Source organism: Platalea leucorodia (assembly GCF_965183815.1).
Source record: "Platalea leucorodia genome assembly, chromosome: 6".
Lineage (NCBI taxonomy): Eukaryota > Metazoa > Chordata > Aves > Pelecaniformes > Threskiornithidae > Platalea > Platalea leucorodia.
The window spans coordinates 57,451,835-57,479,064 of NC_138828.1; the positions used below are offsets into that span (position 1 = coordinate 57,451,835).

The window sequence follows — 27,230 nt, forward strand, 5'->3', positions numbered from 1 at the left end:
ATAAGACTATGGAATCTGAGGTGTCATTCAGAATTCAGCCTAGCAAGTATTTGGCTGCTATGGGGGCTGGAGCTGAAGAAACTTGTAAAGTAATGAAGGCAGTTTTGAAAGTCTCTGCAAGTTTTGGCATATGCTGTAGGGTTGTCTAACACCTCCCCAGGGTATGTGCTTTTTGATAAGATATACCATGTACATCTCGGACTTGGCAGGAGGAGAGAATTTTACAAACCTATGTAGAAACGGCTTGGAAATTGTTCTTTCAGCACTCTAATTTCTCTGATTTCTTTATAGTTTATCAGATTAGCAAAGTAGGATCTTGGACTCTGTGTGTGTATAGGTATATGTTTGTGCCAGATCAAATAGGGTTTTCATTATTTTGCTCAAGAGTGAGAAGAACTTAATTATGTATAATGGTAACAAATATTTTAATATACTTAAATGTTAATGAAAATTATCTAACAGAAATATAATCTATGGTGGATTATCTCTTTGAATCCCCGTATCTGGCATTGCTACAGGAGGTGTGTCTTATACAGCTGAGATGCTTTGGCATCATACTGGTTGTCCTTGTAAGAGGAAATATTTTTGCATAACAGTTTTGTTGAAATACAGTTTTACTGAGAGACCCTGATTAATTTTTGTCACAGAACGTCCGTTACTGATGCTGCTTTATTTGTTCCTACAGTTATGTACATCTAGACATCTACAGCGGGTTGAACAGTAATTTGAACCGCCAGCACCACAGACTAGAATCTCGCTACAGCAGCAGCTCTGGAGGATCATATGAAGAGGAAAAAAGTAATATTTTTACTTAAAAATATTTCTATGGGTAGAAAACAAAATTTTGACAAGTTAATACTTTTGCTGAAGGTTGTGGATCTTGAGGAAATAGGCATTATCAGTGGTTTTTGCACAAACCTATTATAAAATATGGGGTTTTTTTACATTCCTCTGTCTTAGTACTGCTATTGAAGTCTAGCATACATTTGATTACAATAGAATGTGCAAGGAAGATAATACACTTTCTTTCCTTCCCTTGTCCTCTGGAATGAGTTATGAACATCTTTCCAAATGAAGCAGTTTTACTCTATTTTCTTTGCCAGTACCAGCACCAAAGATAGATAGATGGTTAGGCAGAAGAAACAGGAGAGAGATTAGCAGGAGGGAGATGAATGAGGAAAAAGATGATGGAAAAGAAGTTAAAAAAAAAGGTAGAAAATTAGAAGTAATTGTGCTTTTAAGTGATAGCAGTCCTTGGCCTGTTTAAAGAAAAGGGTACAAAACTTTCTGAGAAGCCATAGCAAAGCAAAATATAGCAGGGAAAAAGGATCCTGTTGGGTACCTCTTATTTACAAGGTTGTTTTGAAAATGTGTTTTGGATTATTTTTTGTGATCTGTGGTCTGGTATTTCTGAGGTGCAAAGGTAAGGAAAGAGGTAGAAATCTCCTGAAACTCCATATACTTTTGGAGACTTTTCTTTAACGGAGGCTTATTAACTGTGGCTGCTTTTGTACCAGTGCCTAAGATACAAAGTCATTGTGACAATAGTAGGGAAAGCTAAACAGGTCATGTAATCAGGCAAAAATGAGGACAGTGGTCAGACAGTAAGTGATGCGTTACATTAGTGTGTTTTGTATGCTTTGTCCGAGTACTCATTTGACTGAAACTCTTGTTTCAGCTAACAAGCTGTTAGTATTTAAAATGACTTTGTACTTTAACCCTGCATAGGATTATCAGATAGATTTCAGTCTGATCCAAATCGTTATAGTGCTCCCGCAGACTATCTTCACTCAGTTTTTTATTGACAGTTGATTTTGCTGCCAGTAAGTTGTTTGGGACAGCACATGATATGTACAGCACATGATACAGTACTGCCTTTTCCTTACCTTTCTTGTGCTACTGAACAGCAGGATGTAAATTTCTGCCTTTTGAGTGTTGCACATCAGTATGGAACCTAGTGTGTCCTGTGCTGTATTGAAGCAACAGAGTCCATTAGGATGTCCTTATGCACTCCTTAATGACTGATTCTGTGCAGACCATAAAGGTTAGAGTGAATTTGTGGTTCGTATTGCCTCTCTCAGAATAGTGGAACATAATGTCCTCTACTGAGCTTCTTATTAAGGCTGGGCATGCTGATGCAGATCTGCTAAACTTCAGGTCAATAACAGGTTCTGGGCAGCCAGTGCCAGTGTTACTGCTGGGATGGGAGATGTCCAATATCGCAGTTGTGGTCATTTTCCACTGAACTGTTGAGGCAGTCCCCTTATTTGTTTCTAGCCTTAACTGATGGTTCTGAAGTCCAAGACATCTCATTTAAAAACAGAAAAATATTTTGGATGTGTAACACAGTATACTCTCATACCAAATAGCTGCTGTGTTTCTTCCACTTTTGAAGCTTGCTTAATCAAAAACTAAATGTCTTTCTGTGTTCTCTTGAGAAATTTACTGATTTTTCTGAGCAGTGACTTTTGTCAAGCAGCGGGATTGGGCTACGCTGCTGTAAAAGTGGCAAGTTCTGAATTACCCCATATATCAGGCCGGCATTATCTGACACGTAGAAGTGGTGGATTTTTGCTAGTGAGACCTATAAAGAGGTGCTCTTGAGAAATACTTCCTTAGCCTATAATGAAATGCAGCTCTTCAAAATGAGTTCAGTATGATCTTGGGACCCAGCCTTAACTCCCTATCTGACGTAAGGTTTGAAATTCAAGGAAACTGTATTAGATCACTTTGCCTTTTTTTCCTTATGTGCATCCATGTTCCCTATGAGCATCCATCGCTTTTACGAACCTATTCAACAAAATCTTACTGTTATGTGCGTGGCTTCTGTAGAATCATCCTTATGCTAAAAGAAATAACCACTTTTTTTTTTTTTTTTTAAACTGTGTCCAACTACTGCTGTTTATGGCTAGTTCCCCCTCCCATCCTCCCAGATCTCAGCTTTTCAAGAATTTAAAAATATTTCTTTAGAAGACTGTATACTACAGAAACGTATTATTTTTTTTTTTTTTTTCTGGTTTAATTATCTGTTGTGGTAGGTGATTCAATGCCTCTGTATTCAAACTGGCGGTTGAAGGTGATGGAGCACAATCAAGGAGAGCCTCTACCTTTTCCACCTACTGGAGGTTGTTGGTCACCGTTGGTGGATTACTTGCCTGAAACCTCTCCTCCAGGGATGTCTCTTCACAGGTAACTGTTGTAACAATGCTGATGGCAATTCATTACTTTTTAATCTGTATTACACAAATATAGTAATTTAAAGATAGGAGATTAAAGGCAGTAGATTTAAAGATAGTAGATAAAGATGACAGATTTATTTTCTGCGGTTTTACTCACAGCTCTAGCAGTTTTAAGATTTCTAAGCCTTTTAATCTGGAGGACTAAAGTTTTTCTGTCTTCACTGTGAGCATTCATCTTTTCCCTTAATACAACTTTACACATTTATAGGCTTAGAGAGTACTGGTTAGTAGCATATTAAGCTATTTGCAGCTCTTTCTAAAGTTCATACATTATGTTCTTCTAACAAATTATTTTTTTGTTTTTAGATGCAACATAGCAGTGATCCTTTTAACTGACTTGATAGTTGACCACAGTGTAAAGGTGGAATGGGGAGGATATTTGCATCTTTTGCTTCATGCAATTTTTATAGGTAACTAAATTCTTAAAGAAATATTTCTAACTGAGGAATTGTAGCTATTTATGTAACTGTTCTTTTCCTCATTTAAATTAATGTTTGCCATTGTGTTGAAATCTCATTAATTTGTTAATATTTACAATATTTTAAAAAATTCAACTAAATATCTTTTCAGCCTGATTAATATGAATATAATTAAGAGGTTTTTGGAGTCATTTGAAGGCATTTTCTGTTGGAGCCACTTTTATCTCTTTGTCCTTGTAGAAGACACAGTAAAATTCAAATTTTTTCTTTCTGTTTCTCTATGTAGTAGTTTTCATACAGAGCACATTTAAGTTCTTACTGTTATGTGAGAAACAGAAGGATATATTAATGTGTGTTAAACTGTATGCTTTTGGTTTTACAAAACATGCTTTTGGTTTTACAAAACATCAGTTACTTAGAGAATTATGTATCTATTATTTGGTAAAATATAACACACAGTTTGAATACTGCTGGTTTTTTAATAATTGAATTCAGTGTGCCCTTTGAGTTTAATAAAGCTTTTCCTTTTTTCCTTTATGTTAGGTTTTGACCACTGTCACCCTGAAGTCTATGAGCATTGTAAACGACTGCTTTTGCATCTGCTGATAGTGATGGGATCTGGCAGTAATGTCCAGTCTGTTGCTTCTGTCCTGCTCAGAAACAGAGAGTTCAATGAGTCCAGGGTGCTTACTGTCAAACAGACTACCCATTTAGATTATACTTTCACAGGTATGCTAAGTGTTGCTTGCTAAAATGACATGGAAAGGTATCTTTTCTTCCAGGCATTATTAAAATTTGTGTTATTTTGTGTTCTATTTTCCTGAGCCCTTGGCATTAAAATGTATTTTGTTTCAGCTCTGTCTAACTGGTTAAAATGTATTTTAATTAAGCCAAATGAAGACAGTTCACAATTACCACTTTGTGCCCAGTCATCAGAGTTGGGAGCACAGTTGAATGATTAAATAATAGTGGAAACCACAGAGAGGGAGCTCTATGTTTTGGATCTGTAATGCAGCAGTTTTTATGATCCACTTGAAAATAAAAACCAAGAAGATATATCTCTCACTTGTTTATAGCAGCTTTAAATTTCTGACTTCTGTCAGTTGTAATTGCACTGTTTAATAAGCTCAATTCAGTTCAATACTCTTTTGCAATACTACCTTTTAACATTTACCTTAACATTACAATATTAGGAAATTAATTAGGAAATTATTAGGAAATTACATGTTCTATATATATACCTTTACGAAAGTAATATTTTGATGGTATGAGCCTATTGTAGCTTTTAAGGAAATGTGAAATAGTTCATTTTGTTGAAACCTAGTATTTCGTATTATTTCAGTAGGTGGCAGCATATTGCTGTACAATCTGTTCGTTTTGTTCACATCAGATGTGGTTTTGTCACTAACTGAAAATATTCATCTGTTTCCTGAATTTGATATTCATGGCAATGAGGAATTAAAAAGTGGGCATAGTGGAGGAATTCCTTTATGTAAACATATTCACAGAATTTTACCAATGCATCTCTATGGTGACCTATAAAAACCGTTCCATTCCTAATCTTTGCAGTTTTGAGTAAAAGCGTCTAAACGTGACACAGTATTTTGCTATTATTGAAACAAAAATGTCTGATAGAAACTAGAATGAGATCAGCATAAAACATTTCCAGCTGGGGATTAAGATAAGGTGATTATAGGTATGCATGCATAGCACAAGGTCAGATAAACTGATTTTATTTGAACCAGCTAATAATCCAGCTCTGTAGAGTGAAAATTTGTGGTGGATGTCAGTGAGTCTCAAACTTATGTACAGTTGTTACAGTAAAAGATTCATGACTCTCTTTTCCTTGCCAGTTTACTTTCTCCTGGCACCTCATAGGTAGATACAGGTGTAATGTGAGGAGTTACCACACTTGTATTTTATTGCCGCATAATTCTTTACATGGAGAGAAAAATCTTACAACAGCAAGATTAAGTTATCTTCAGAGAAACTTTGTGCAGCCAGAGAGGCTCTGCTTAGAATTGATTCACTAGTTAATACTTCGTGTTCACTGATTTAAAGTGCTATCAGTTACGCTGGGACTGAGTTTTAAAAAAAAAATTACATGCACGTTATTAGGAAGTAGTTTATATCATTTGTCTCAACTTATTAAGATGCCTCAGAGACCGATAATGTTATTTCATAGTATTACCAATACAAAATCAAACATAATACAGTGGTTTTAAAGAGGGATCTAGCAGTTCCTTATTAAGGGTCCAGTCAGGCAAAGACTTTGCGTATATCAGACTTGTTGATTTCATTGAAATTATTGCATCCATGAAATTATTCTCATTATGTTTGCTAAATTACAGATTTTTAGAGGGCTGTTTTTTCTTTTTATGTATTTAATATTAACAGTCAACAGCTCATAATAATATTGTTTTTATTTCAGCGGGTGTTCATGATTTTATACCTGATTACCAGCCCTCCCCAATGACAGACTCAGGGCTTAGTTCAAGTTCTACCTCTTCTAGCATCAGTTTAGGAAATACAAGTGCTGCCATTTCTCATCTGCACACCACAATCCTCAATGAGGTTGACATTTCAGTAGAGCAGGATGAAAAAGTGAAAACGCTCATAGAATTTATTACCTCAAGGTAAGATTTCAATTTTCGTTTTTTTCAAGACATGTATTTTTTGGAAATATGGCAAAACCCTTACTGTTTAGCATCACATTGTCTAATTTTGTCTCTGTTTTATCACCAGTAAGAGATAGTTTAATCCTGAAGTGTCTTTATGTGATACAGCCTATGAACAACTCTAACTTTCCAACAATTTCAGAGAATTTTGGCCCCCCTTGCATGTCCTGAGTGTTTAGAAGTCTTTTGCCATGTTCTGCACAGGTCTTTTATCTTTGCTTGCCACACAGTTTATAGAGTTCCCTTTTCCACCTAAAGGATTCCCATACTAAAGGATTAGGGCTGGAATACATAAAGATGATTAGAGAGCTGCAAGATTTGTGTGTTTACAGATTGCCTAATAGTAGAGAGCTGGCTATTAAGAAAATATGAATTAGTGGCAAAGAATATCCGTAAAACAAGCAACACTTTTGCAGTTGGTATGATAGTTTATATAAAGCTTTCAGGTTTGGGTAAATCTGAAATCCCACTTGTTTCTCAAAGCTTTTGATTAATTATGCCAACAAAAAAAAAACGTTACATCAGCCCAAATTTAGAATAGTGAGGTGCATTGATGTGACAAAAATGGGAAGAAAGGAGATTGTTTTAAGAAGTGTGTAACGGTGTTAGTTGTACTGGTTCTTTGTTAGATAACTAAATATTATCTAACAGAGAACATCTTTTCCTAAACTTCTGCTGTTGGATCAGATACATTGCTTCTCACCTTGTCTTAACTTCTTGTATATTGTTGTACAATATTGGACAGTTGTCAAACTTCCTTCCAGTTTGTGTCTGCAGTTGTAAATGGTTTCTTTTATGTGGTAGGTATTAGATTCTTTTGCAGTTAACCTTAAGTTTAATATTTAAATAATATTAATGAAAAAAGCTATGTTTTATATTCTGTTATGTTTACTCTGTTTTTATATTTTTAGGAAAAGAGGGCCACTTTGGAATCATGAAGATGTTTCGGCCAAGAACCCTAACATAAAGAGTGCTGAACAGTTAACTGTGTTTTTAAAGCATGTGGTATCTATATTTAAACAGTCTAGCTCAGGTATGTTAGAAAACAGTCAATGCGTGATAGATTGTTCAAGTCTGCAAACTAAATGAATTTTTTTGAATGCCTGTAATTTTACAGATGATCTGTAAAATCACTCTGGGTGTTTGTTTACTGCTTCTAAATAATCGATTTTTCTTGTGCGTTGCACACTTCAGTTCATGTTTCTATTACAGCAGATTTAAATACAATCTTTCAGGAATGAGATAAAATATCTTATTAATTTATTGTCGACACTCACTCTTCAAATCATAAATGTTTTATTCTCTACAAGTCTCTCCAGTGTTAAGTATTATGGTATACAAGTTCATATGCCTGGAGAGATTTTTGAGAGTAATACTCCCTGAGAAAAATGTAGATGATGATAGTATTTTAAAGTTAGGGATGACTTTGGTAACTTTCTTAAATTCAAGTGCTTTTGGTTTTTTTTAATAAAGCATTGTGTTGCTTGAGTATTTATTTGCTTTTATAGGAGGATTTCAGCTGGAACACCGTCTCAGTGAAGTTGCTTTGCAAACTGCGCTTTCGTGCTCCTCTCGACATTATGCTGGGAGATCCTTTCAGATTTTCAGGGCTCTGAAGCAGCCTCTTACTGCATCTACACTTTCTGATGTTCTCTCCAGACTAGTAGAAACTGTTGGAGATGCAGGAGAAGAAGCTCAGGTATTTGAAGTTTCCCCCCCACTTTATTAGAAAGCTAAGTTTGCCTAAATGACATACCTGCATTATTGTTTTAATGTCAGTAAAATTTAAAAGCATTTTTTTATTCAGCTGCTTTTTGTTTTTAAATAAAGATATTTCAAATATCAAAACAGTTTTAATCATGACACTTCTGAATCTTCACCTAATGAAATGATGAAAAGATGAGCTGTGCGCATTCTCTTCTACAGCAATAGGAACTCTCTGAAGAGTTTGATACATCTGTTTCCTAAAAACACCTTCTCTTTCAAGTTAGAGAATTCTGAGATCAGCCATATAAAAAATAATTTAGGTTTTCTTTTATTAAGAACTTAACCTGATAAAGTGTAAACAAGCATCCAACTTAGTGTTATTGTACATCTAAAGAAGCAGGTGTAATCTTTTAATATTGCAAAATGAGAGTCTAAATGACTCCATCCTTGAGTCAATCCTTAAAAATAATGCAAACCAGAATTAATTTTGTGAATATTTAGAAATATTTTTTTTTTCTGTCTTCAATCTATGCTGCTAATTTGAGCTGTCTCATCAGGGTTGTGTTCTAATTGAAGCAGGAAATAATACTTTAGTTACCGATACTGATTTTATATTTTTGTATCACTACTCAGTAGATTTTCTGTGATCTTCCTTGTGCATATTGCATAATTTATAATGACCTGTGGCTTTCCCCAGGGTTTTGTCATAGAACTTCTTCTGACCTTAGAGTCTGCTATTGATACGTTGGCTGAAACGATGAAGCATTATGATCTGCTATCTGCCCTTTCTCAGTAAGTTCTTTTATCAGTCAAACTATGTTACACATTTTTATTCATTTGAACTATTAAAGATCTGTATTACAAATGTAATGAAATAATTTCTTGTTGTCCGTGCAGAACAGTTGTATCCTAATAGCAAAATTGCTTGCTCTTTTATGTTTTTATCATTCTGCCTCAAGCAAAACTCATAAGAATCTAGATTTTCTGAAAAGAAATGTCTGCTACCTTTCCAAGTTACCCCGTTGGGTCCAATTTTTTTAAAAAAAAAAAAAAAAAAAAAAGGTGTTCAAGGTGTTGCTTATGGCTCAATTCTGAAATGCTGTCAGTTCTTCTGGAACTTCTCATAAATAAAGGCACTGAGTGCATTTAGAACTTTTTTTTTTAATCAGGCCCTACTGACCGTGATTTATAGTGTAATTTTGGGGGGAGTGTAATGTTTTCCCATTTTGTATAATGAAGGTAATAGCACCGATCTTTAAAAGGTAATATAAGATAATTTAAGGTTCACAGATGAAAACTCCTGTACTGCAATAAATACTTCTATTCCAGTGTTAATACAGAAGAAATTTCTTCAGTTACAGCAAATGCTAGTCTGTCTTAGGCCTCAGATTTGTTGTCCATATATGAGAGAAGTGTAAGTGTGAACAGTCTGAGTCATTTGTGTGTCTCATTACAGTCTGAGTGGTTAGCTCAATGACTTTTTATCAAACTGAAAAAAAAAAATCTCTCTAAAAGTACAGACATCTTTATTTGTTTGTCTTCATGGCAAAGTTTTTGAAAATGTTGAGATTTCTAGGAATATCCTTAATTTGTCAGTGTCAGAACTGGAAGGTGTTGTTTTTCTAGGACAGATAATTCAGATAAATATAAGTAAATAATTTCATTTATTGATTCATTCACTTCTCTACCTTTATCACATCTATAAGTAAGCTGAAATGCTAGATCTTCATTGACAGATAATCTTTTACATGCTATAAGCTACTTTTCCTCATTTTACTGAATTGTTACATAATTATTTTGCTATTCTGGGATTGTAACAAATAGATTTGGTAGCAGAGATAATGGGATGCTACAGTCTTGTCCTTATGCTGTAAGGATATTTTAGTAATATACATAGAAATTCTGTATTTTCATATATTATAGTACTCTTCTGATGATGAAGCAGAGTATTCACTCTGTGTGTATATATGTGATTAGCGTCAAATCTTTTTTCTTTCTTCCCTTTTCCTAAACTGTATGTTATTGAAGTATTTTGCATGGAATAATATGTAATATTGATTTTTATTTTAGAACCTCATACCATGATTCTGTAATGGGAAACAAGTATGCAGCTAATAGGAAAAGCACTGGACAGATAAATCTAAGCACAAGTCCCATTAATAGTGGCAGTTGTTTGGGATACTACAGCAATATAAGGAGTAATTCTTTGAGACTGAATTTAATCAGTGAGCGGAGAGGCGACCGTCGACGGAGCAACACACTGGATATAATGGATGGAAGGATAAATCACGGTGGCAGTTTGGCAAGGACTAGAAGCCTTTCCTCCCTGAGAGAGGGAGGGATGTATGATGTGCAGCCCACTACTGACCCTGTCAACTTGATGGCCACCATATTTTGGATTGCAGCTTCGTTGCTAGAGTCAGATTATGAGTATGAATACCTTTTGGCTCTCAAGCTACTCAACAAACTGCTTATTCACTTGCCTCTGGATAAATCAGAGAGTCGGGAAAAGATAGAAAATGTGCAGAATAAATTGAAATGGAATAACTTTCCAGGCCTTCAGCAGCTTTTCCTAAAAGGCTTTACTTCAGCATCTACGCAAGAAATGACAGTTCATCTCCTCAGTAAACTCATCACAATTTCCAGGCATGCTTTGGTGGATCCTTCTCAGATAGCAGGTATCTTTAGTAACTGTATATGTAATGAAAATATATTTTTTCATCAAATTAAGTGTAATCAAAATCAGTAGTGATTATGCATTTACCTTTTAAAAACACCCTTCAGTTAAATGCTTTTTGCAGTTGTCAATATTACAGTGCTAGATAGTGGGAATACATTACAGACTATGATTATCTGCCAAGAAATACTGCACAAAAGCTTCATGTATTGACTATTAACTTACTTTTAAACTTGTTTGCAAGTTTGAAGAGCACATGTATTATTTTTCATGATCTTGTCCTAAATAGCTCAATTAGTACTACTTCAAACATTTCACGTTTTTGAAACAGTGTGACTGTACTGCCTAAAGCTATCCAGTTTCATGATAGTTTTGCTTAATTGATCCAGTGATGATTTTATTTTCATCTTATGCATATCTATACCTATACACAGATATGTTTATATACCTTCTACATACATACGCACTTAGGTACATGTGTGTGTGTATATAAAATTTATATATCTGTATGAACATATGTGTATCATGCTCTAAGGGTTATTAAATACCATAAAGCTGTTATATGCTCACATAACTCCCCATTAAGTGAAGTTATATTAAAAACATTAGGGCTCGTGTAACTGTGTTTATGTATATGTTTAGGATTTCCTTTAAACATCTTGTGCCTACTTCCTCATCTGATCCAACATTTTGATAACCCAACTCAGTTCTGTAAAGAAACGGCTGACAGGATAGCAAAGGTATGTAAAACGATGTTTGGCGAGTATCCAGGAGTTTATTACCTGCATTGCTGTATTTTTCTGTTCCCTTATGCAATACTTTAACGTGATTCTAATAGTCTCACACAAATAACTATAAAAAGTTATATTTAAAGATGTGATCCAGTCCTGATTTATATAATTGGTCTTCATATCAACCCCTGAGTTTCCCTTTGTCAATGAAAAAACATATTTTGCTTATTCTACAAACTTTAGATGTAAAGAACAAAGTTATTAATGATATCAGTTACTTTTTCTTACTTGTCTGATTTTGCAGCTTGTAATTTTGAATATAAACTTAAACAATTTTTAAGCACACTGCTTAATTAACTTATGATAAGGAAGTGATCCTTACCTTTTGGACTGGTGGGTAGAGAAGAGAAGGTACTATGTTCTTTCTATTACTTGTGCACAGTGATTAACCATGGAATATTTCTGAACTGCAGTGTCTTAAAGCAGTACATGGTACACACCAGCAATCTCCAGCCAGCCTGGTGGTACGCTGCCCTGACAGCCTGCATTTTAAGGAAGAATGTGGAAAGGGGAATAAGAAAGTGCTGTCTGTCATAGGAGATGCAGTCATAGCCCTCTGGCTTCCCAAACTGTGATATGTAAATCACTTAACTGTGTGCAGGCCACCTGAAAGGAGTACATGCCTGATGCAAATCCAAAAATTACTGTTGTCCCTTAAGTACATGCACTACTGGCTAGGGGCACTAGTTAAACTAAGTTTGGTATGAGTAGTGGGTAAACTTGTAGCATCAATGCTACGCTACCACTATTGCAGATACTACTGCCTTCCCAAATAAAAGCCCTTGTAGCTCTGATAAATGCAAGCCTAGTAGACAAGGGCTGATCTAGGCTTAAAAGAAAAAGGAGAGACAGGTCAAGGCTTATGAATGCCTACCGAGTGCAGTTGCCCATTCAGGAACATGGAGCTAAATTTTTGTTATTTATACCTGATGCATTCATTTATTTATTTGTAAAAGCAGTTTAAGTCTCTTAGCTAATTCTCTCTACTATTTTTTTTAGTGAAGTGCCAGGCTCCAAAATTCAACAGAAACTGTATATGTTGCTTGTATGATTAGTTTGATTTCAGTTATTGGGAAATAGAGTGAAATCTGGGAAAAGTGCATAATGAGTTGTGAATGCTTAGGTTAGAAATTTGTCATTTCTAATATAATTAAACAGGCTTTTTGCTTTTCAGGTTTGTGCAGAGGAGAAATCACCAACTCTTGCCAATCTGGCTCATATGATGAGTTTATACAGTACACACAGTTATTCCAGAGACTGTTCTAACTGGATTAACGTAGTGTGTAGATACTTGCATGACTCTTTCTCAGATGCCACATTTAACCTCGTAACTTACCTTGCAGAGGTAAATTTTTAATAAAAGCATATCTCATGTTGACAATCTGTGATCAACGTTACATTTACTCATTGCCAGTTTTTCGTGATTCTGAATATAGGGGGGGAAAAGCCCATCTTCCACAATGGGAAAATAATAATAAAACGTTCTAGGATATAGAAAAGGGATGACTACTGCCATTTTGAAGTGCAACAATTGAAATGTGCCTTGAAATAATAATCCCTCTAATAAAACATCCCTTTTTATGATAGTAGTGTTTTGTAATAGATATTTATATTCCATTCTGCATGAATAAAATGCACACACTCTTGGCTTTAGCAAAATATACTCAGTGCAAATTTTAAGAAACCTTTTATAGCCAGATACACATTTAAAGATGTCCTTATCACAACCTGAAAACTAATTTCAAAGTTCAATTTTAAGTATTGCACAGTATATAACCAAAGATCATTTCAATTATAGAATTCAGTATATAATTCTGCCAGCCATTCATACAGGAAAACTGTTATTACCTTTGAAGAAGTACCTTGTGTGAAAAGCTTGTAGAGCTTGTCCTTGAAGTATATCACTACAAATTGATGAAGATATTATTTTAAATATTATTACGTTTTCATGAATGAATTTATATTTCCTTTTTTGTAAGCTTGTGTATACTAGCCTTCTTTAAGGCGTAGACGTAATTGTTTTTCATGTAGCTTTGAGATTTTGAATTTGTATGAACATGTTTATTTAGTGAGAAGTATTTTATTTTTAGGTGCTTTAGATCTGTGCTAACATGTCAAAATTCAGGAGAAAAAAGTGAATTAGGACAGAGAACGTTGTTCTGTTGCATTACTTTTTTTTAGTGCCAAAATAAAATTTTGAGAATCATGAAGTGGTACACTTAAGTTTCTTGAAGGGAAAAATAAATATGTATGGAAGTTAACTATATTTTAATGATTGTTTTCACTTTTTGCTACCATTAAAGGCCCTAATTAAATTCTGTATTTTTTAAAACTTTTTTTTTAGCTGTTAGAGAAAGGGTTATCCAGTATGCAACAGTCCTTACTGCAGATCATTTACAGTCTTCTGAGTCATATTGACCTATCCACAGCACCAGTGAAGCAGTTTAATTTGGAAATCATAAAAGTCATTGGTAAATATGTTCAGGTAGGTACTCAGAAAAGCCTTTCTACTTATTATCAAAGTGGTGGTGAAATTACACTGTTTTGTTTTGGTTTTGGGGTTTGGGGGTTTTTTTTGAGAATTAATTTATTTCAGATATAAAAAGAGTTGTTCAAAGTCAGATTCCATAGTATTTTACTTTTTGTCCTACGTACTTAATTCATTATATGCTTATGTATTTGTCCAATTTGATTTACATCTTGCGGGACAAGTTACCTGGATGAATACGCATCCGTTTACAGATGTGGGCAACTCTGCATATGTAGTTGCAGCAGATGATCCTTGAACTATTAAAATATAAGGAAATGTTTACTGCGAAATACTGCACAAATGTTTTATTTAAGTGTATATATTTTCAAAAGGAAGTTTTACAGTCAAATGCATGTTTAAATCACTTTCACTAATATATCTGTGAGGAACATTAAGGTGCACCTTAATGAATTTGAGTGCATTTTTTATTAAAGAAAGTCCCTGAAAGATGAACAATAGTGTTTTGCCCCAGGTAATTTGATCCTTTGTACTTGGAACACAATTTACTGAAAATCTATTTTGTGAAAGAAGGTCTAGCTTCTTGCTGAAAGATTGTATGAAAATGCCTGGAGCATAAGACCATTTCAGTGCACAACATTCTCCCCCCCCACACTCCCCTGCCCCTTTTTTCCTGAATTCCATTATTGCCAAATGTATTTCAGTCAAATGGTTTAATCGTAATTAACCAGGAAAAGTAGTGTTCCTGGATGTTTTGTTATTGATGGATATGTACTTTAGATATTGTGCTGCTGTCAGAGTGCATTACACAAAATGGAATGATTAGCATAACTATAGTTTTCATGGCCTGACAGCTGCTTGCTTCGCCTCTAGCCTTTATCTGAGCTTTCTATGCAAGCCCGCACTACCATGGAATGTAATCTTAATTAGAAGATGTTAGCTATCAAAATAATGGTACTAGCAAAAAATTATTCCAGAGAAGCCTATGTATTTTTGATACGATAAAACATGTTACTATAGATGACAAAAGATGTCATAAATGAACATCTTCTTTAAATGTGGTGCTACTAAGCTGATTTTTTTTTTTTTAAATCCTCTGCAATCACAATGCATCTTAATAAATTTAAGTTGCTACAGGATGGTTCAAGTTTGAGACTACTTTTTTTATGTTTATGATGCACAGAAATTCAGGAGATTGTTGAAGACTCATTACCTACAAAGAAGCATATACTACTTAGAGCCTAGAAAGTGGTGTTTATTTTTTTTAATGCAATTAAAAAAAATATTTTAACAGACATGACATCCTAATTAAAAAAAGACCAAAAAAAAAAAAAAAACCCAAACCCCGACATCCTGCTAATTTAAAAAACGGGAAGATTTAAGTTTCAGGTAGAATCCTAACATTTTCAGGAGTGTAAATCTTAACCCTGCCAAAGTGCTGCTTTTGGTGTAAGTCTCTCCTGTGATCCACTCCACAATCTCTGTAGTTGAAACTGCTGAATTATTTACATTACCGTAATCATCTTTTTAAGGAGAGTGCACTTAACTCAGGCTCCACCAATTGTGTTCTCATACTTTTGCCCTGGCTTTCTTAAGCACTCCATCGGTTTGGCGCTATATAAAAACCTCATAAATATTTTTACTTTTTTTTTATTAAGATCTTTGAAATGTGTGAGGAAATATAAAGCACAAAATATTTTTGTCTGTTTCAAATTCAGTTTACTCTGCCCGTAAGTGTAAAATAATTAAAGATGCCAGGAGGCGAAAGTTGTTTTGCTTTTAAATGCTTTCAGTTTTTATCTTCTGGGGCATGAAGGGCAGATGCTTCAGACAATGGTAAAATACAGGGAGCGAGGTACAGGATCTGGTGCGGCTGGCACTGTGACCTGGAGTTGGTGAGCCGGCCTGGCTGGACCTGACCGCCCACTGTGGGATGACCTGGTGCCTTGCCGCTGCCTTCCCGGCACTTCAGGGTCCAAAGCTGCCCACCCCTGCTAGCACCCTGCAGCCGTGTGTCGAAGATTAGAACTTTTGGTTTTGAGAATCTTGCAATGGATCGGTGTAAAATCCTACCGTACGTTAAAAATGGCTGTCTTGTTTGAAGCGATTGTTTTGTGATTTGTGTACGTTCTCTTCAGAGTCCATATTGGAAGGAAGCCCTTAATATTCTGAAACTGGTGGTGTCTCGATCAGCAAGCCTTGTTGTACCCAATGATATTCCAAAGTCTTATGGAGGTGACATAGGTTCTCCTGAAATCTCTTTCACGAAAATTTTTAATAATGTCTCCAAGGAGCTGCCTGGGAAGACGTTAGATTTTCATTTTGATATATCAGAGGTAATTATATTTAAATTACAATGCAATAAAGACTTTCTGTTGCAAACTCACATTTGTTTTCTGTTAGCCTTCTGCATTTATATGTTTTAAAATAAATATAATTTTTAAGAATGACAGATGTTGAAGTTTTACATACATGTAATTAGAGTCATACTGAAAGCTAAACTTCAAATTCTGTTATGTTCTGTTTTTGCCTTTTTCCTCCTTTGAATGTCTGGAGAGTTAATTACTAAAAGTCAATAGGATTATTCTCAAGGATATTTCAGCTGTGTCAGAGACCAGGCTAATGCAGCTGGCTGCTGCTTGCAGCTGGACGTTCCCGGCTTTCATCAAATGAATGGTTGTGCATTCAAGGGCTGAGAGGATTAAAACCATGTACTGCGGTATTGGCGTGACTTTGGAAGGGGGAGGAAATTTAGAGGAGCGAGCAGGAATATAGGAACCTCAGTGTGAGGTGGACACAACTGGAGAAAGACTTCCTGTAGTTAAAAACAACACCCCTACCCCTCATTACGGTTCATTAGAACTGAAAATAATATATTAATACAGCTGATACTAATTCTGTGTCTGAAAAGGGGAGCATAGCTAAATGACTGCAGTGTAATATGGGGATGTGAAAACTGTAGAAACTTTAGAAGTAGTCAAAAATAAGGGTTCCTGGTTGAAGCTGACCCTAGATAAAGACTGGAGATATAGATGCCTTAGGAGCGTTACTTAAATTGGTAGGTGAATTCCTTATTGGAAATCTCAGTGGATGCAGATAACTGAGAGACGAGGAGAATTCCCATAGAGTTCATTGGAATAGCATTTGCTGTCAGAACAGCTGAATTTGATCTTCGGTTTTCAGAAGTGTGTGTGTGTGTGTGTGTTAGTGCAGTTGCTGGTCTGTGAAAACAAGTTGTTTATGTCTGTGAATGATTCTATAGAAAAGTTTTGCATCTTTTAAACTTAGAACACAACTGTTTTTAAAGCATGTTTAAAAAATTTAACTGGATTGTCAGCATAAAACTTGCATAATTCAAAAAAACACAGGTCAGCAGAATGGCAATCTGCTGCGTGGAGTAGAAGTATTAAGCTCTGTATTTGCCAGTGTACCGATGCTCAGTGGATTAAGCATGGGCTTCATAGAAAGCTTAAAAACAAACAAACTGACGAACCCTCCTACATTTTATATAATACTAAATTCTGAAATCAAATGTGTAGTCTTCACTAATATGGATTTGAATTTTAAGAAAGTATTTGTTGTCTTTGATAGACACCCATTATTGGGAATAAGTATGGTGATCAACATAGCGCAGCTGGTAGAAATGGGAAGCCAAAAGTCATTGCTGTCACCCGGAGCACTTCTTCAACTTCGTCAGGCTCCAATTCAAATGCATTAGTTCCTGTCAGCTGGAAGAGACCACAACTATCTCAGGTACATGGTGTCTCAAGCACATTATACGTGTATTATGGACAGTGTTTATGAATGTATAAAAAAATTTGTTGAAATGTAATTTGAATTCTGTATCGTGTCTTAGCCAAACAATAAATGAACATAGCATAAACTAAAAGCTAATACTGGTGAAAAGAAAAAATGGTAAGATTCTTTTTAGAGGATGTCAGCATGCGAGACGACTAGTTAAAAATGCAGATGTTTTACATTTTTTACCTGGATCTCCAGCAGATGCCTCGCTATATGTGATTTTCTTTGGTATATTTTTCAGAGAAGAACTAGGGAGAAGCTAATGAACGTGCTTTCTCTGTGTGGTCCAGAATCTGGTCTTCCCAAGAATCCTTCAGTAAGTGGTGATGGTGGTTTGTTTTGGTTTTTAAATTCCAGTAATGAGAATGCTATTGCATTGTCAGGTTTGGGGAAGTTATGAAGAGCAGTTTTTGACAAACTGGTTTTGGTTCAATAATTCACAAATCCAATTGAAGAATTAAAAAGAGATGGAATCATAAGTAATGAATTACTACTATTCCTCAAGAAGTCCAGTGGGCACCATTCTTTACTAAACAGGTTTCAAAACAGTATTTAAATTCAGCCAAAACTAATGTTGCCGTCTCAGTGAATTTAGGTCAGTCTTATAGGAGGAGGACTGTATGTTTTAAAGCAAAGATTAATTACTGGGATTAATTCCTATCTTATGTGGTTATCAAAACAAGATTTTTTGAAATTTTGGATTGGAACTCAGATCCTTCCTCTCCAAATTAAATTAGTTGACTATTAAGGAGCTCTGTTGTTCAGACTAATCCTTAATACTTTTTCCTCAACATTTTACATTCTTCACAGAAGAGCAGGACTACACTGCCACTCCAGAATAGTGTGTTGTATGTTTGAGGCTGCACGTATTAATTTTAATTGTCTTGCCTAGAACAGGGGCTTGAACTGTAGGTCTCCCCTGTTCTGAGTAAATCTCAATCCAGTCCATTATGAATAAGATGCACTTTATAGAGAGAAGGGACAGCAGTGACTGAGGACTGCAAGGATGTTGATGCTGTATTGAAAATACCATAGAATCCATTGGAAATGACCAGTGGATCGCATGCCTTCAAACTAAGATGGATATCAGTAGGAACAATAGTCTTAACTATTGAGTAAAAGTAGGCCAATGGTGTTACTTCTGTGTATGGCGCAGAAAAGACTGCCGTTGGCATACTAAGCTTAATGGTGGTGATGACATAAAGAGCTTTTAAAATAAAGTGAGTAGCCTACCTTGGTTGTCATCTAGAATATTGGTTTTTATTGTGACATAGAAATTTTTAGCTGGGGGAAAATATTGATGGGAGGTGGATCTTTAATCTAGTGGAGGAGGTTAAAATAAATAAAATCAGATGTCTGAAAGCTGAAACTGAAGAGATTTTTAAAAATTCAAATGGGACTAAATAGCTAATTGTAATTTCTGAAGATTATCATCACTGGAAGCCAGCATTGGATGCCTTTTTAAAGGTATGCAGTCCTTCCACAGAAATTGGTAGGCAAAAATGACATGGCCTGTGTCATGTGGATGATTATTATGATGGACTTTTTGTTCCTAAGTTTGACTAATATTGTGGTTATGAAAATGAAGGTTCAGGATTATATTTTTCTCTTTATTTGTACCTTTACAGCGCTCAGTTAGATTAAGGAGAGAATGATATCACCAGTTTAAAGATGTAGTTTAAAGTCCAACTAATCTTTAAACAAATTGCAATCTGCACTTGCCCTAGTATTATCATTATCATGGTAAGCTAACTGCCACTAACGCCATTAAATGATGGGAAGCAGGATAGCTGACTTTTGGAGTTACAGAAGTTGGAAGTTTTTATTTCTATTTTTACCCTTATCTGCAGGTTGTGTTTTCTTCTAATGAAGACTTGGAAGTTGGAGATCAACAAACTAGTCTTATTTCAACAACAGAAGAAGTGATTCAAGAGGAAGAAGTAGCTGTAGAAGACAATACCAGTGAACAACAATTTGGAGTTTTTAAAGACTTTGACTTTTTAGATGTTGAATTGGAAGATGCAGAGGTGAGACCTTGGGATTTCTTCTGTGTATTTCCATTTGAGAACATTTTAAAAATTAGGTTATGTTGGTGCAGTTCTAAGGAATTGGCAGCTCTTCTAACTAATCCAGTTGGGAAGAACTTATGACATGATTGAACTTAACTTACACATAAAGAAACCTGTGTCATAAACTTTGCAGTGTTAAGTTGTTGCAAATTGTTGGGTGTTTTTTGTGGGAGGGTGTGATTTTTTGGGGGAGGTTAAGTGACTTAATCTGGAAGTTAAATGATATGACAGTATAAGCCAATGACAGGATGAACACCGGGGTATGATGCAACAGAAAACTTAATTATGGAACAATATGTTAAGAAAATGACATAATCTTTGTTCTGATACGTTTCTGCATTTTGAAAACATGAAGAATAGCTTTCAAAGTTACAAACTGTATGATATACTATCTCATTATATACAATTGACTTGGTCACCATAATTGCTTGCATTGACTTTTACATTATATCTGGTTTGTTGCAGTTCTTATGTTTCCTCTACTTCTCCTCCTGTCAAAAAAAGAGAGGGGAGGTAAAACAAAATTAAATATTGAGAAATAGTAAAGATTCTCTTAACAATTGTTACTTGTTTGGGATAAATAAAAGGCTTCAGTCCAGAATTTGCTAAAACTTAAAAGTAGGACTGTAAAAGGACTGGGGAGAAGAAATCAAATGGTTTGTAGTTTCTTTCAGTGCTTTTGTTACAGTCTATACAAAATATTGAATTAGTAATGGAGAACCTTGCAGGTCAACAAGCTACTAAGAAGAGTATCTGCCTGTCTAAACCCTAAGATTGTTCTTCTCCTGTTTAATCTAGCCCTTTTTACAAAATCTTGCTCTTTTTCCCCCCGTAATACTTTAGTTTTATCTCACTTTCTTCATGCTTCCTGTGTATTGCTCCACTTCAGCCAATATTTGCATTTTCTAGGAAAAGTACAGACTCATTATGGTCTATTGCATGTATGTGACCACACACTATACAGATACAATTTCCTATATTGAATGCAAGTAGTCAAACAGTTCAGAATCATCAAGGCTTAATAGTAGTAAAATATTATTTTAATGCTAGATGGGGCTTTGGAGGTAGGATGCCAAAAGTTGAAAACTTTGCCAAACCAAGTTAATCTTTAACTTCATTTTCTGTACTATTTTAATAGCAGAACATAATGAAGAAAAGACAGTTTCTTTCTCATTACTTGCCTGTATGCAACATGTAGTACTATACTTGCAAAAAAAAAAAAAAGTACAGCTCATACAAATTTAAGGCATTACATATAAATTGTGCACTTTATATAAGAGCTGCCTAGTTCTGCATCAAAAATATAGAATGTTCTTTGTTGCTAATAATTAAATGCCAACAGTATGAACTGCGGCTTTTACATTAATATCTGAGTAATATTCAGATTAAATTTAAGTGCTTCAGCCCACAGAAGTAATACTTTGTTGTTGTTGGGATTCTTTTGCTTTGCCATAACTTTTCACCTTTTTTGGAGCAAAACAAATCATTAAGAGAGAAAGAGACTACAAAATGTTTAGTTTCCTTTGCATATTTAACACATCATGATGATCTCTTAAGTCACCACAAGAGACACTCACTCTGTTAGAGCAGTTTTGGAACCCATACTTGCACATTTGGGGCTAGATGTGGGGTTTTCAGAACTGTCTGTAGACTGGCAAAGTGAACTGATCAGGTTTTCCATCTTACTTAGATGAATTGTTGAAGGTTGACAAAGTGCTTGAGAAAATCAGAGATTATTATTGTACTTGTGAATTAAAACACTAGTGTGTTTAAGATACAGATTTCACTCAGTATGTTGGATGTTTGAAACCCAAGTATCCCAGCTTTAAAATGTGTAAACAAAAAGGATCCAGCTATTGGTATTTAGGGTGTATTTTGTAAAACTGACACAAAGTAGCTGGTAAAACAGTTAATGAAGACATCACTTTTTCTACAACCTGTATATAATTAATGTTGATGGTGCTTTGTCAGTTGGATGTGGTCAGTTTAGATTCATGTGTGTTAGTTAAAGAATTTCATCTAATGTTTGTTGACGCAGTTGCTTTACATGTTACGCTAGAGAAAATGTATCATAAGCATGCTGGTTTTAGTGTTTTGTCGTCAATTTGTTTATTTTTTTTAATCAATCTCCCATTAGAAAGAGAAATTATTTTAAATACTAGCTTTTTGACTAAAGCTTTTTTTCAGAGCTTGAATCAGTCTTTTACTGTTGGCAAATCTTATGTAATAAAACATTTTTCCCTGGTTCTAGAGTATCTTTAAGTGTTTGTCCTCGTTCTTTCTAATTATATGTGTTTTCCTTTTTGCTAACCAGGAGCTGCAGGTAAGTTGCAGCCTGGTGTCCTGGCTTGTTCATCTGTTGTTGTCTGTGGTGTGTTTGTACTTTCTAGTCAGATACATAAAATCAATACTGATATAGTTCTAGATTATATACTGAGTTACTTTCCAAGAAGATATTCAAAAGATTTCTACTTCATTTGCCATATATTTTAATTTATCTACAAACATCATTTAACAAGGTATTTAAAGTTTTAATAAAATTAAAGGGCTGATTGAAACTCTGTTCATAATGCATTTAGTACTTGTGTTTTCTGTGTTGCATTTGTGTATTAATTTTATTATGTTGAAATTCATATATACATATGTGTGCAAACTTTTTTTTATTACAGGGTGAAAGCATGGACAACTTTAACTGGGGCGTTCGTAGGCGCTCTCTTGACAGTATTGACAAAGGAGACACACCGTCTCTTCAAGAATGTCAGTACTCTGGTAGCACACCCAGCTTGAACTTGACCAACCAGGAAGATACTGATGAGTCTTCAGAAGAAGAAGCAGCCTTGACTGCAAGTCAGATACTGTCTCGTTCGCAGATGGTAAGTTATTTGTCTGTGAAAGGAATCTGAGAACTTAAGCTTTCACTTGCACTTTTAATGCCTAAATATGTCTCACACTTTCAGCCTAAGTGAACTAAAGAGGAACTAAATTAATGTGGCTAAGCTTCTTTTTCATAACATCATCAATGAAGGGAAAGAATTACTTTGCCTAATGGTGGTACATAACAGGTTTATAATTCTAGTACAACATTCATTTTTTTAGTGTCTTTATACTTACTATATTTGCTTAAATATAAGCGCAAAATTGCATGTGGTGTATATAAAGTGTGTGTCTTTGTGGATTCCTAGCTTCAAAAAAACCCCAAAATATTAAATAAGAACAAGGACAGTAAGTGACCCCGTGGGAGCCTCAGTTGTGTGTAACTATTGAAATTGACAATTTAATTATGGATTTTGAAGCATGTGTACATATAACTGAGGAGAATCAAGAATACTGACCACTCGGAAGTCTCTCTGCATGACATAAAAGAAATCAGGAAAAAATTGACTGGATGGGGAGCAGCAGGGATAGTATGCTGCTTTCCAGACTTCAGGCAAAGTTTGTATTAATGTTGCCCATAACAAAGAGCTCTGCTCTTCAGTGTTCTTGGTCTAGCATTTCACCAGTGCCAAAGACCTTTAAGACCAAGGAAGGAAATAATTTTCTGTATCCCAAGGATAACTTCAAACTTCTCTTCAAAGTTAAACGTTACTGAAATGCATGTGATGCTTGCAATGGTTTGAGTGTAAAGCTGTTAAACTTGTAATACGTAAATAAATTCCAATAGCTAACGACACTGAAACAGCCTATTCCAAAAATAATGTGTTTTTTCCCTGTAATTTGTATGTTCAATAAACTGTGAAGAATTTCAAGTTTCTTTCTTTTCTGTCTTAGTTAAACAACGATTCTGCCATAGACGAAACAATATCAGATCATGCTGGTTTATCACTTCAGTCTCAAGATTCCACTAGCAGTGTGGGAACAGAAGAGGTGCTTCAAATCAGAACTGAGACCCCAAGTTTGGAGGCTTCTCCTCTAGATAACTCTAGCAACCAGCTGCCTGAGGTGGGGAGAAATGTGGGCTGGTGCATGGCTGATTTGGGCTCCTTCTAGTGTTTAGTAGCAACTTTGGCTTTCTTTTCAACTGAATTTTCATCTGTTACACTGATTATTTGATTTGCTTTTAATATTTCTAACCTGTTGGAATGTTCTTACAAAATGTTCCCTCAGTATGAAAACTACTTGGGATGGACTGAGGGAACTTACTACAGGTTAAAAATATTCTTGAAGGGCTGATAATGATCATTTCATGGTGCAGAATGAAAATAGGCTAATATTCAAGATGCTTTTACTTGATATGGTTGAAATCCTTCTTGAGCAACATTTTCTTTCAAATACTTTTTTTATTTCCCTTTTGGTTTTTTCTTTTTTTTTGCTGTCTTTGGGTGAATGTGATTGGTGCTATATGGGAATAAAACCTCAGGCCAGCTGTGTTAGCAGTTGGTTCCATTAAATAATCCTTTAAAAAGGACCACAGATGCTAGTGGTACACTTTTTTGGAAAGGCCTGTGTGGACTGAGAGAGATTTCAAGCTAATGGCCGCCTGCAAATCTGTGAGTACTTCAGTTTCTTGGTTTTTAAAATCTTTTGAATAATTTAAAATTAAAAAATCTCATTTTAAATAAAACTCTCATCTGCTACAATTCCTACAATATTTAGCAATTGTAGGTAAAACCTCAATATGTTGGTTTTTTTCTTGAATTTGAAGTGGCTTGGTTTAGGTCGACTTTTTATCCCTTCAGTTAAAATTATTGATGCTACTTGCAATCTTACTTTTATTTGGACAAGCATTGCTAATCCCATCTTTAACAAAACGTACAGTTTTATTGAATTTTCCAGAAAATTAAGCTGTTCGTATGTGTATTTGAATAACCAGGGCATGGTTTACACTTAAGAATGAGTCTTCAGCCAACTTGGTTTAAACAGTCGACTGACTGATTCAAGTGACTGGGGTTTCTGAACTAGTCTACCTGTTTGCTACCTAGAAAAACACTCTTATTAACAGGCAAACCACCTACCTAGCTAACATTTAATGAAGATAACTGTAAGAACAAAAGACGTACTTAAGAGTATGACAAAGTGAAAGTGTGGGTGACTGGTTTCCTGTGATAAAATCCTCGCCTTCTAAAAGTCTAATACTGTGGCTTTTATAAAGCAGCTTTTCCCCACATTTTTCATGTTTTTCCATTAGGGTTACCTATATGGAGTTTTTTTAAGTGTTTGCTTACATTGCAGTTGATTAATTGTCCCAACTTTTGTAGAGCACCTGTGCTTAGATTGTCAACAAATTGTTCTGTTAGCGCTTCATCTGCTTGTCTACAACATGTGTTTTTGTTCCAATAGAATTTTGGATGAGGAAGAACACTTAATCTGGATGATTTTCTTGCACATAGATAGATGGTTTATGTTAAGGTTTCAAAAGGGAGAAGTGATATATAAGCTGGGATTTTATAGAATGAAATTAATGACGATAGAACTTTTGTTTTCTCCGTTGTTCACTCGTGGTACATTCTCAGCTGTAACTCATTTTTACGTTTTCATAGTTCTTTCTGAGACTGCCTTTATACTTGGATTCATTGTTCTTCTGCAGCTCCCTTTATAAAATCACTATACTTCTGATAATCCAGGTGAAAACATTCACACGAAAAAAAGCACCAATGTCATTAAAAATATTGAAAACATTTAAACTGGGCTCTAAAATAATTTCATAACTAAGCAGCATCCAGAAAAAAATTATATATATATATATAGCTATTTATATATGCTATATATGCTATTTATATATATAAAAAAAAGAGACTGCAAATGCATATAAATGCAATCGTTAAATGTGATGTGTTCCAGGTTTACTTTGTGCTTGTTAGAATATGGGATTCAGTCAAATACATATGTCTTCTTCAAGCACAGTTCAAACACTCGAAGTTAGCTCTTTACAAGAGTCAGCTATCTAGTTGGCTTTTGTTGCTAAAAGGGAGAGCTGGCTTTATGCCTCTTAACAGAATGAGCTTGAAAATATGCACACTATCAACTCACTTTGAAAAATTTGTGAAGCCAGTAGAATTAATGTTGTTCTGAATTCTTATACTGCACAACTCGCAGCATAGTGCAGTTGTTTTTTCCTATGCTCATATACTTTATATATAACTCTTTCAACACAGACATTTCATTGCATGCCAAGTGTCAGTTATCAAAATATTTTTAGTATAAATAAATATGTATCAAAATTTATCTAAGGTAAAATAAAAAAATGGAAGCCATTATTTAAAAATGCCTGTGTGAGCTGGTTAGATGTAGTTGAGTTCCTTGTTTCTCTTGTAGGGATGCTGAAGAGTTAAATAAATAGTTTATCTAAATGTATTAGGCTGATTACCATGCATGTATCTTTGCAAAAAGGACGTTTCACATTCCAGTTGGGAATTTATAATCTAGCTTACAAGAATATTTTCAATTTTCTACAGTAAGTTTTACAAGCTTAAGTATATGAAAGTTTCTGACTAAAATAATTCTATTTTACTCGCTTGCACTGTGGATTTATGAGGGAATGGTTTACTAGAAGTAATTTTCCTTAGGTTCTGTGGAGTTGTCAACTATATAAATGATGTTTTTAACATACTTAAAGAACGTTCATGTTGGTAGTAAAGACACGTCCAATGTTACAGAAAACTTCAGAAATCAGGAGTCAAGGCACTATGAAGAGTAACTTAGCTATAAATTTATTAACTAGTAATTAGCATTTAAATATTTTCTAAAAGTGTATCCGTCGTGTACATCTACGAGACATGATCAGTGCAGCTTTGTATCATGTGTTAACATCTATAATAGAAATGGACCACTGTTTCAATCCAAATTATTTTGCTGTGGTATTGGAAGTGTCTTGCGTTCCTGTGTGCCTTAGCCTGCTCAGTGTGACAAAATGGCTGTTCTGTGCAATAAAATTCCAGAGTTAACTTTTACAAAAGAGGCATTAGAAGTGAGGTCACTAGCTGTGACAAATGACGGCAGTGTCACATTGAGGAGTCCCATAGTCAGTGAGATAAGGTCAGGATCACAGTGAAAGAAAATGATACAGTTCTGTTTAACGCTGAATTATCTTTTCTAATATGTGTACAGTTATGTATCTGTCAGAGGATCTGTTTAGACTGATGAAAGCCATGAAGTGATGTGTATGCTTAGAGGATGTCCAAAGGTTTGTTGACCAGTCTTGAATAGGCCAGTAGAGGAAGACCAGCACACTAAGAATGAAAACGTGTGATAATTTGTGCCTTCAGGAAATAGCAAGTACAAGAAAGTCTTATTTTTATTCCACAGAAAAATCCAGTAAAAGGTTTCAAATTGATTCATCATAAATTAACTAAATCTGAATTCCTCTGTTCAATATAGCAATGTTAATAAGTATAATAATGCTAATGGAGGAAGAGGGAAAGGAC

The 27,230-nt window shown here is 34.9% G+C and overlaps 1 protein-coding gene across 7 annotated transcripts in view; it reads left to right on the forward strand.

Moving 5' to 3' along the window:
- The window catches only part of FRYL (FRY like transcription coactivator), a 182,920-nt gene that overhangs the window by 133,591 nt on the left and 22,099 nt on the right, over nt 1-27,230 (forward strand). For 5 of the 7 annotated variants that reach the window (XM_082315338.1, XM_082315339.1, XM_082315335.1 and 2 more), the window contains 18 exons: nt 686-798; nt 3,039-3,189; nt 3,546-3,649; nt 4,202-4,387; nt 6,090-6,294; nt 7,248-7,369; nt 7,845-8,035; nt 8,741-8,835; nt 10,114-10,721; nt 11,363-11,460; nt 12,686-12,856; nt 13,856-13,996; nt 16,138-16,335; nt 17,591-17,752; nt 18,042-18,116; nt 19,651-19,827; nt 22,539-22,742; nt 23,638-23,808. In XM_082315338.1, coding sequence (XP_082171464.1) covers nt 686-798; nt 3,039-3,189; nt 3,546-3,649; nt 4,202-4,387; nt 6,090-6,294; nt 7,248-7,369; nt 7,845-8,035; nt 8,741-8,835; nt 10,114-10,721; nt 11,363-11,460; nt 12,686-12,856; nt 13,856-13,996; nt 16,138-16,335; nt 17,591-17,752; nt 18,042-18,116; nt 19,651-19,827; nt 22,539-22,742; nt 23,638-23,808 — 3,172 coding nt within the window. Of the gene's footprint in view, nt 1-685; nt 799-3,038; nt 3,190-3,545; nt 3,650-4,201; nt 4,388-6,089; nt 6,295-7,247; nt 7,370-7,844; nt 8,036-8,740; nt 8,836-10,113; nt 10,722-11,362; nt 11,461-12,685; nt 12,857-13,855; nt 13,997-16,137; nt 16,336-17,590; nt 17,753-18,041; nt 18,117-19,650; nt 19,828-22,538; nt 22,743-23,637; nt 23,809-24,226; nt 24,357-27,230 lie in introns of those variants that run through there. The other 2 variants (XR_014228520.1, XM_082315340.1) reach the window with 2 other exon arrangements.